The sequence below is a fragment of the Leucopleurus acutus genome (genome assembly GCF_964270905.1).
Source record: "Leucopleurus acutus genome assembly, chromosome: 13".
In the NCBI taxonomy this organism is placed as follows: domain Eukaryota; kingdom Metazoa; phylum Chordata; class Mammalia; order Artiodactyla; family Delphinidae; genus Leucopleurus; species Leucopleurus acutus.
Genome location: NC_139155.1, coordinates 65,133,278 through 65,143,135, shown reverse-complemented (window position 1 = coordinate 65,143,135; position 9,858 = coordinate 65,133,278). Strand labels below are relative to the sequence as shown.

General features: G+C 65.6%; 2 protein-coding genes across 2 annotated transcripts in view; both read right to left on the bottom strand.

Moving 5' to 3' along the window:
- Positions 1-680: 680 nt before the first annotated feature.
- On the bottom strand, positions 681-7,074 carry SUSD2 (sushi domain containing 2; the record flags this gene model as incomplete). Its single annotated transcript, XM_082852900.1, has 14 exons — positions 681-787; positions 929-1,105; positions 1,221-1,493; positions 1,610-1,858; positions 2,212-2,370; positions 2,467-2,610; positions 2,700-2,968; positions 3,053-3,138; positions 3,370-3,571; positions 3,690-3,864; positions 4,358-4,525; positions 5,003-5,154; positions 5,334-5,541; positions 6,999-7,074. 14 exons carry the CDS (start codon positions 7,072-7,074, stop codon positions 681-683), a joined length of 2,445 nt encoding a protein of 814 aa, XP_082709026.1.
- A 2,396-nt stretch (positions 7,075-9,470) lies between these two features.
- Positions 9,471-9,858, bottom strand: part of CABIN1 (calcineurin binding protein 1) — a 97,954-nt gene continuing 97,566 nt past the window's right edge. Inside the window, exon 37 of the mRNA XM_082852872.1 lies at positions 9,471-9,796. Coding sequence (XP_082708998.1) covers positions 9,653-9,796 — 144 coding nt within the window. The 3' untranslated portion in view covers positions 9,471-9,652. The remainder of the gene's footprint in view (positions 9,797-9,858) is intronic.

The following is a 9,858-nucleotide window of genomic DNA, read 5'->3' as shown; positions in this document are numbered from 1 at the left end:
TGTTCCAGAGACTTAGAATTACAAGCCTGGAGCTTAGAGGGTGACTCTCCACACCCAAGTCTGGACCCACCTACAGTCTCAGGCCAGGCCCAGGGTCTGGGAATCAAGGCAGCTCGGCCCTGGGGCCCCCTGTTGGGGCACCACGACTCAGTATATTGGGAATCAGCGTCATGGGCAAGGGATCTGAGGTACTGGTACTGGCCTTTGAATATCAGGTGCTGGAGTATTAGGGCTCGGGAGACAGCCCTCAGAATTCAAGGGTACGGAGTCTCGGGCCTGGGGAATTAAGAGGGGTATGTGGGGAACAGAGCCTCGGGAACTCCACAGTGACCGCTCAAGGTCCGGGTCTTTGGTGACAGAGCAGGGCACCGGGCTTTAAAAGCTCAGGTTCAGGTGTCCGTGTCCCAGGTGTATGGTGGTAGGGATTTGTGGATCCAAGTACTGGGGTGCACGTTCTTGGGAGTTTGGGAGGCTGGTCTTTGGCCCCGGCGAGGTCCTGTGTGCCCTTGGCCGCCGGACAAGCGTGCTTCCCTCAGGGTTGCGAACCGCAGACGGCCCTGCAACAGAGGCTGGGTCTAGAGCAGGCCCGGTGGTCCCACCCGCGCCCCGGGACGCCAGGAGAGCCTAGGAGGGGCACAGAGCCTAGGAGGGGCAGACGGGGGTCTGGGAGGGCGGGGGTCTCACGTGTTGCTCTTCCTGCGGCATAGGAGCACGTAGACGAGCGCGACGAGGGCCACCACCGCCAGGCCTCCAAAGATGACGCCCAGCAGCACCGCGTAGCTCCGTCCTAGAGAGGCGGCAGGGCGTAAGGCGTGGGTGGGCGCACACGTGCAGGGCACGTAAGCGGGGCGGGCGCGTGGGCGGGGCAATGCTGGGGGCAGGCCGAGAGCTGGTGGGAGGGGCCGGTAGGTGGGCGGGGCATCCTCACCTCGCTGGCAAGTCGGGGTGGGCTGGGACCAGGTGCCATCAGTCTGGCAGGTGCTGGCCTCGGCCCCGGCCAGGCTGTAGCCGCTGTCGCAGTGGAAGTGGACAGTGGAGCCCACCAGGTACCTCATGCCCTCCTTGTGCCCGTTGGAGGGCGGAGGCAGCCAGCCACAGGACACCACTGGGGCAGGGGTGGGGCACAGACGACAGGCCTGAGCTGCTGACCACAGCCACCAGCCTGGGGGGCCGTGTCCCAGCACCCAGTGCCCGCCGCCCTCACCCACCACCGCCCTCACCGGGCTGCAGGCTCTGCGCGCGAAGCAGGTGCTGCCTGTGGACCAACAGCGTGGCGTTGCCCACGCTCAGGCTCCCGGTGGCCGCCACGTCGAAGTTGCAGAAATTGTTGTCCCCACACAGTTTGGCCGCCTCACTCTCCTGGCTGGGGCTGGAGGTGGTCTCCTCGGGGAAGAGGGGCAGGAAACTGGGGTCATGCTTGGGCCGGAGCAGGAAATTTTCCACGAGGAACTTGGAGTCGTAGGTGAGCAGGGAGGAGGCGTTCTCCACAGCCCCTAGGGAGACAGCAGCAGGCCTGGCTGGTGGGAAGGCCTGGGGGCTCCCCCCCACACACCTCCACTGAGCACCCCCCAGCATGGTGCCCCCTCCCCTCCAGCCTGTGGTCACTCACAGTCAGCCCCAAACTGGAACAGTTCTCGGGAACTGGCACTGGGGGGCAGGACCTGGCCGCTGCGCAGGGTGAAGTCGTCTGAGGGGTTGTCATTGAGTGTCCCAAGGAGGCCTCGTGTGTGGGTCAGGAACTTATCGGGCAGCAGGACCGCCACACTCAGGAACGGACCCTGGACGCTGACCTCCAGGCCGGCCCCTGATGACAGCATGACTGATACTCTGTCCCCAGCAGCTACTGACAGGAACATGCCTGGACACAGGGGGAGCTGGGGTCAGGGCCGCCCCTGTGGGCACCTTGCCGTGACCCCAGAGCCCCGGGATGCATGGGCCGGCACCCATGGGCTCAGGGGCAAGGGAGGGTGTCCCCAGGGCCCAGCCTGCTATGACACTCCACCACCCCGGGCGGTGGATCTGAGGTGCCCAGGCCCTAAAGGGGGCCCCCATACCAGGGCCGTGCGTGGGGGTTGCCTGTCGGCCCTCACGCCCTGACTCCACCTCCCCATCTGTGCCCTGGACACCGCCTGCTTTCTGCCAGGGCCAGAGAGAGGTGTGGAGGCCCCGGCGGGGAGGGCAGGGGAGTGGGGCCCCCACCATCCCACTCACCCTTCAGGTCTATCCAGCTTTGCTCCTTGAAGCTGAGCACCTCCTGGTTCAGCAGCACCTGCAGGGCCCCCGCCCCATCCCTCAGCCGGACCTCTACCACATCTGAGTTGCCCTCCTGGACAGCCACAGCAGTCAGCCCTGTGCCTCGGTCCTGAGAGCCTGGGATGATGGGTGCAAAATGGGGTCCACTCGGCTCAGCCTCCCCCTCCCCAGGGATGACCCTGAGCCACCCAGAGCCCCAGGGCCCAGCCTCACCCTCGGGCGTCATCCTGGTCTGGGCCCGCGCCTGCAACCTCAGGTCAGTCCCAGAGGCCTCCAGCAGCACATACTCGCCGCGTCCGTTGAATGTGAAGTTGGTGCCATCGAAGGTGACAAAGTGCGGGTCCCCGAAAGCGGAGGCTGTGGAGGGCGGAGGGTCAGGCAGGTTGCCCTGGCCCCGCCCTGCCTGGCGCCTCGCCCTGGCCAGCACCTGCCCAGGCAGCACCCACCCAGGCGCGGGGGCTGGTAGCTGCGGCAGTCGCTGGAGGGCCGCCTCTGCATGTAGCGGGAGCACTCGGGCGCCCAGAGGCAGCAATAGTAGAAGCTGATGACGTCGTAGATCCAGTGCGAGAGGCCCGGCACGCGGGGCGGCACGCGGTATGGGGGTGCGCCCCAGTCGTGGCCACGGTCTGGGGTGCTGCCACTGGTGGAGTCGGCTGTCAGGAGCTGTGTGCCCGCCGCCGTGTAGCAGCACTGCTGGCCTGAGCCATATAGGGGGCTGGGGGCACAGACAGGTCAGGGCCGCCTTGGCATCCTGCCCCCAGCCCCCACCCCGCACCCTGCCCACCGTCTCCGTGCTCACCTGGCTTGCACGGAGCGAACGCAGTGCACAGCCCCTGGGTGATAGGTGCACACGCTGCCGTGCTCGATGTCACAGCCGTAGTCTGCCTGCAGAGCGGCTGGTTGCTGTCCCCTGCACTGGCTTTGCGCTCTGTCATCCCCTCCCTGGGAGCCAACCCCTCTGGGGCCCTGGGCCCTCAGACCCCAGCCTTACCTCCCAGGTCTCTACCTGCCTCCCCCTGCACTGCCTTGGACGGCACAGCCGTGTGCCTAGTTGGGGCAGCTGGCCCCGCCTGTCCCCTCGCTCCCTACTGGGCCCTGACTGGGGTGGGGGCTCACTTGGAAGCGGCCAGAGTCAGCCTGGGCCTGGGCCAGGGTGCAGGGGCAGTCGGGAACCTCCTCCAGGAAGTTGGGCAGCTGGTCCTCCAGCTCCTCCCAGGCCAGGCACTGAGCTCGGGCCCAGGCCACAGGGTCTGCCCGGAAGTCATCGCCCAGGTGCCAGGCTAGCGCGTGCTCGTTGCTCCAGAGTGCGTGCACGTCCCTATGGGGACACATGCACACTAGGGACCACCCTTCCTGCCCTCGGCCCTGGCTCCCCATCTAGCGTGGGGGCAGCAGGCAGACAGGCCCCAGCCCATCTGCTGCAGGGCAGCCCTTACTTCTCCCCTGCGTGGTGTTTGCTGTTGACAATGCGAAGGGCACCCACTTTCCACCTCTGGTAGTCTTGAGGTGCAGGTTTTGGTGTGAAGGTGAAGGAGCCGGAGTTGGTGATGCTTGTGGCCAAGGAGTACAGGTATGACCACGCTGCTGTCCACTCCCGGGAGTACGGCTTCCCTGGGGGAGAGAAGGCCTTGTCAGCCCCCGGGCCTGTCCGAGTCCGAGGAACCCCGGGGCGTGGGGTGGGGGGGTGGGGTGCCGGTCTTTGGTGCTCAGAGCAGCCTGGTAGATGGACAGAAGGGTAGACAGATGACCACCATAGGAGGCCCTGCCCTGTTTGGGGAGGGAGCCAGGCCCAGGGCCGGCCAGCCATCCAGGGGCTCAGAGAGGTTGGGGCAGAGCAAGCCTTTTCTGTTTCCAGGATAAGCCTTGTATCCAGGAGCGGAAAATGGCCACACCTCCTCCTAGAGCTGGTACCCAAGCAGCCAGGGCTCCCCAGCTTCCCTGTGCTGCTCCAGCCAGTTCCCTTCTTGCCTGCACTCTTCCCACTAGAAATCTCCACCTGGATTCCCCCCACCTGGAATCCCCTTTCTCCCATCTCTGCAAGCCCCGAACTCCTGACCCCACCAAGCCCCACAGAGGCAGCCTAGGGTTACTCTGCTGGCCTCACCTGTCTCCTCGTAGCCCCATAGCTCTACGGTGATGGAGTTTGTGGGCAGAGCCAAGGTGTTCCAGGTCAGGGTGAGGTTACCCTGGGTGCTGGCGGTGCCGTAGTACTGCCAGCGGGTCTCGTTCACCAGCTGGCTCTTTTCGGACTCTGACACTTTGCTGGGGTGCACTGGGCAGGGGGCAGGGGGCGGGGGTGAGGGGTGAGTGAAGGCCCAGGGCCCAGGGGGTCCAGGGGAGGAGGCCCGGGGCTCTTAGAGCTGTGGGGACCCCCCAAGGACAAAGCACAGCAGTCCCTCGGGAGCGATGCTCTCCCCCTGGCGGCAGGAAAGGGCAGGAACTGGGAGAGGCAGGGCCCTGCCCCCACCCATGCCCAGGCCTCTGTCCTCCACCTGGCTGCTCCCCTCCCCTGGCTGGCCGAGCCACACTTGCTCTGGGCTGGAACTCCTGCATGGGTGCCAGCGGTGGGGAAAGGAGCTTGGGGAGCCTGCACCCAGGGAGTCGGGCGGGCCTCCAGAGGGACTGGTTCACCCAGAGCAGGTGGGCCAGGTGTGCATAGATTAGCGCCACGGAAAGTCCCTGTGAGGGGCCTGGGCCCGGGAGGGTGCGGCCTGGTGCCTCCAGTCTGGACCAGCATGTTGGGTCTCACCAGCCAGCCAGGTGCCTGAGCGTGGGAAGGAGCGGCCATTGTCCATGGAGAGCGTGAAGGGGATGCGGCCGGTCTCATAGAGCAAGGGTGACACACAGTGCACTCGTCCCGAGGAGTCCACGAAGCCGCGGGTCTGGATGCTCTCCTTAAAGCTGTGAGTGTGGAGGAGGCAGGAGAGGCTGGGCCAGCGTGGGCTGACCTCTCTGAGGCTCCCAGCCTCCTCCCTGGGGAAACCATCTGGCCAGCCGTCCCAGTCCTCTGTCCCGGGGGCCCCACCCAACCAGCCAGTGGGTCTGAGCCCCAGCGTGCACAGAGCCCTCGGGCCTCCCACCTGCAGATCACGCTGTCAGTGGGGTTGGACCAGTTGAGATGCTGTATCACAAAATCCTTGCCACCCATGATGGAGCCCGAGTAGGGCAAGATCTCCAGGCAGAAGTCCCGAATGTCCGAGCAGCAGCTGGCCAGGCCGAAGCAGGTCGGGTGGCAGGAGCACGGCCCATCCTGGACTCCACAACGGTGGGAGCAGCTCCCCTGGGCACCTGGAGGAGAGGGCCCTGAGTGCCCAGCCTGGCCACCCCATGTACAGGGCCCACATCTCTTTCCCCCTCGAGCCTGTTAGAAGCATCCCCAGGAGAAAGTTGGCCAGGAATTGCACTGACCACCACGTGGACCCAGTGGAAACCCATAGGGCCCGTGGGGTGGGGTAACTCTTAGTCCAGTTGGCCTGAATGACTGGCTAGAATGAGGGGAGATTTGGGGAAATGTGTCCAGACATAAAACTTTTTGGGAGGAGCCCCTGGGCAGACTGACCCTCAGCTACTAAGTCCAGTACCTGACGGCGTCCTCAGATGGCTACACGTGCCTGAGCCCTTGACATGGGCCGGGGACCTGTCTCCACTCCTAAAGCATCAATGGACCGGCAGCCTGGAGAAGAACCACGCTGGCTTGGCCGATCTGGGGTCTGGGATATGGCTACTAAGAGTCCCAGTGGAGGCCCACTAGGGGCTGGCGCCCAGGCTGAGTTTGCCGCATCTCACTCCGCTGGGCAGTGCAGGCTCACCGGTTACGGCCCCACCCTCGGGGGAGAAGGCCAGGGGTTCTCCCCTTCGTTTAGGGGAGAGGAGGGACAGTTCCAGCAGAGGACCCAGCCAGGCCAGGAGAGGGGACAGGGTGGTTTGGTGGGGGGCTGTGGGCACCCATCGCCCTGGAGCTGGCCTGGCTGTGCAGATTGGAGGGTGGAGACTGGGGTGGGGTGCAGGCCCACGTCCCATTTGGCCCTTCCCTGCCATTCCCCAAAGGGGCTGGTCAAGGGCCAGGCTTGGGCCTGAGCCACCACTACGGGCCCTACTTCACCCAGCACAGGGCCTGGCACTCAATAAATATGTATTGACCAAGACTGTGATAGCTTGAGGGGGTGGGGAAGGAGGCCCAGTGATGACTGTAAGTGAGATAAGTGGACGGAGGGTGTTGGTGCTTCCCTGAGATGGGAGATAGGCCGGGGGGCTGGCAAATACCAGCTCAGCCCAGCCCAGCCCAGCCCGGGGGCCAGGGTCCCGGCTCTGGAGTGTGTGGCCTTCCCCTAGACTTTCTCGGGTTCAGCCCACCCTGAGAAGGACCCAGAATCCTGCCTCTGGCCAGGCAGGGGGCCCAGTGGGGCTGGGGGCTCCTCCATGTACAAACACACCCTCCATCGGCGCTTGAGGTGCAGGCCAAGGGCTCTCCAGAGCTCACCACACCCTGGCCACCTCCCTCCCAGCCCGCCACCGCCTTCTGGCTCCCAGCAAGCTTAGGGTAGGCATGGCCCAGACACCCCCATCCCTACCAGCAGCCCCTTGACCCTGGGCTCCCCAGAATTTCTTCTTAGCACCCCTAGTATGGTCACAGATGGCCCGACGGATGGACAGAGGCTGAGCCCAGGGAAGTTCTGCCCCGGGTCTGACTACAGCGGGCAGATGGACAGACAGATGGGGGACAAAAGGGCAGCGTGGGGGCGTACCTGCTGCAGGCCAGGGGCCTGGGTCGGGGGCTGTCATCAGCAGCAGCAGGGCCCAGGGCAGGAGAGACAGCTTCATGGTGCCTGCCTGTGTCTGCAGCCAGCGCAGCAGTGGCTGGGAGGTGGCGGCGGCTCACTCCCCACGGCCCGGCCCCGCCCCACGCTGCCGCCCCGCCCCACCCGGGTCCCCTCTCAAAGTCCACAGGTGTCCTATGCGCTAGCAGGGCCCTACTTGCCCAGTTAGCACATTCCTGGCCCTTGGCCTGCGACTCGGGGAGGGGGCCCACGTCCTGAAGCCGGATGTCCGGAAGCTGCAGCTCAGACCCTGGATCCCACCCCGGAGCCTGCTCTGGGGAGCCAGGCCAGGCTCCTGAAGGGGATGGGATGCTGCAGTGGGGATGAGGCAGGGTTGTCCTTGCAATCCCAGGATTCCAGCCCCTCGGGTCCCAGGCCACAAGCCTGGCACCTCAGCTTCCCTGCAGGGAGCAGGGGGTCCCAGTTCCTCCCCACAGCCGGGTGGGGTAAGGGAGCAAGTGACTTCCTGCCGGTGCCTGCTGCAGGCCGGCTGTGTGGGCGCTGGGGGAGGGCTCCCTCTCAGGAAGGGTGGGAGCTGTCAGACACAGCTCCGTGGGAATCCCTTTTGGAGGGAGGAGGGGAAGGGGGAAGGAGGAGGGGAAGGGAGAGTTGGGGAGGAGGAGGAGGCAGGAGGTGAAGGGGGAGAGGGGGAGGGAAAGGGAGAGAGGGAGAGGGGAAGGAGGAGGGAGGGGGCCTAGCCTCAGGCAAATTAACCCTGGGGGGGTGGGTGGGAGCTGAGGCCAGGACCCCGGTCTCCCCTTGGCCTGGCTCTCTGGGCCCCTGGGTCAGTCTGAGGGCTCCAGACGTGCTTCCGCCTTGGGCTGGGGACCAGGAAAGGAGCCGCCCGGCCCCACCCGCCCCTACCCTTTCACTCTCGATATTTACATAATCTCTTCTTTGTATATCTTCCTCCTATTGGTGCCGGTGAGGAGACTGAGGCCCAGACAGGGAGGGGGCGGTTAGGTCACCGGGAGAGGCATCTTCTGGGAGCCTCCAAGGTCAGGGTATGGGGGGAACCCAGGCCTAGGACTCACTTGGGCTCTGCCACCTGGGCCCGGGGTCTGGACAGGCAGACAGTGGCAGTTTCTCAAGACGTCTGAAGGAGACAGGGTCCTGGACCCCTCAGGGAACTGAAGGTACCAGGGCACAGGCTTTGGCCACATGACCGGCCTTGGCCGCGGAGGTCGGCCAGCCTTGTTCCTTGGTCACCGCCGCCTCGCAGCTGCTCCAGAGAGCTGGGCTGCCACAGGTGTCGGGAGCCAGCCGCGGGAGTTGGAACCAGAAGTCCCAAGTGGATTACTGGTTGTTCAGAGCACTTCTGTGGGCAGGTGCCCTGGGTGTGGGCACTGAGGTCCCCAGCCAGCCTGGGGGCCGGTGCTGGGACTCGCCCGGGCCCAGAGCACAGCTTGGGGAAGGAAGCTCCTGGGGAGGGACCGAGGTGTCCTGCGCCCCAGCCAGGAAGGGCCCTGGGAGATGGCTAGGCTGCTCCCAGGAAGGGGGTCTGTGGACCGGGGGAAGGAAGGTGGCCACCTCCTCTCCCCAGCCTGAGCCAGAAGCCAGGAGTGCAGCGTGGGGGCCCAGGGGGCTCAGCTGAGTAACTGCCGGTCCCCTCAGGCCCTGCGGCCTCGAGAAGGACCTGAGTCAGTGCCAGTTCAGCGCCCTGGGTTCCCACGTGGCTCTGCCGGGCCTGGGCTGGGGACCCTGCAGTGTCCAGCCTCTTGGGCCTTTCTTCCCAGGCAGTGGGGGGTGGGGGCACAGCGTCCAGCCCACGAGGGGCACAGCGCAGCAAGAAGGGTCTCTGTCCCCTCCCCGGACAGAACGCCTTTCAGAGAAGGCCCCCAGAGCAGGACCGGCCCCCAGCTGTGGGGCTGGCGGCTGGGCCCCCACGGCACAGAGGGGCTTGACACTGTGAAGGGCAGGTGCTCCCACAGATCAGACGGGCTTGGAGCCGGGATGGTGGGGCCAACATCACTCTGCTGGGGCCCCACGTTTGTATCTCGCACCGAGCCCCCCGACTCATGTGGCTGGTCCTGTCAGAAGGCAAGTATGGTGGGAGGTCAGCGCCACCCCCTGCCTCAGGCCCCTCCCCAGGGTGCCCATCACATTGGGGTGCAAGCCACCTCCTCAGCACGGCTGGGACCCTCCTGACCCTGACTCTGGAGGGACGTGCCCTCACCCCTGTGCTCCTTCCAGGCCCGGCTGCTGTCTCTCCCGGGAGCGTCTGCCCTGTGTGGCTCCCGCCTGCTCCCCGGGTGCCTGTGGGTCAGGCCCTGACCTGGCCTGGGGGAGGAAGGCCCAGAAAGCCTGGACAGGGATCGCCAACCCAGGGGACAAAGAGGCCAAGACGACTGTTCCATCTTTATTAGAAAAGCAACCAAAAAAGGACCCTCCGCTGCCGTGACCCAGACAGAGCCCGTGGAGGGTGGACGAGGCCGCCTGGCTGGGGGCGGTCACGTTTACAAAGAAAATCACTTCATAAAAAAGGAGGCGGGCCCTGCTGGGCTCCTGTGGCCTGTGGCCCTGTGGTCGGGACGCCCCACCGGGCGGGGCGTGGGGGGGTGGTGGTGCGTGGGGAGTGGCCCTCAGATGTCCATGTAGTCATCGTCCTCATCTGTCTCGCTCTCCAGCGAGGACTCCTGGCTCGATGTCTCCAGGACCTCCAGGGCCGGCTGGCACAGGCTCTCCTTCCTCACGTTGGCAGCCGACTGGGCAGACAGGATGGCTGACTGCACAGACCGGGTGAGGCAGTGGTCAGTGGCAGCCTGGCACCACCACCCCACCCCCCACC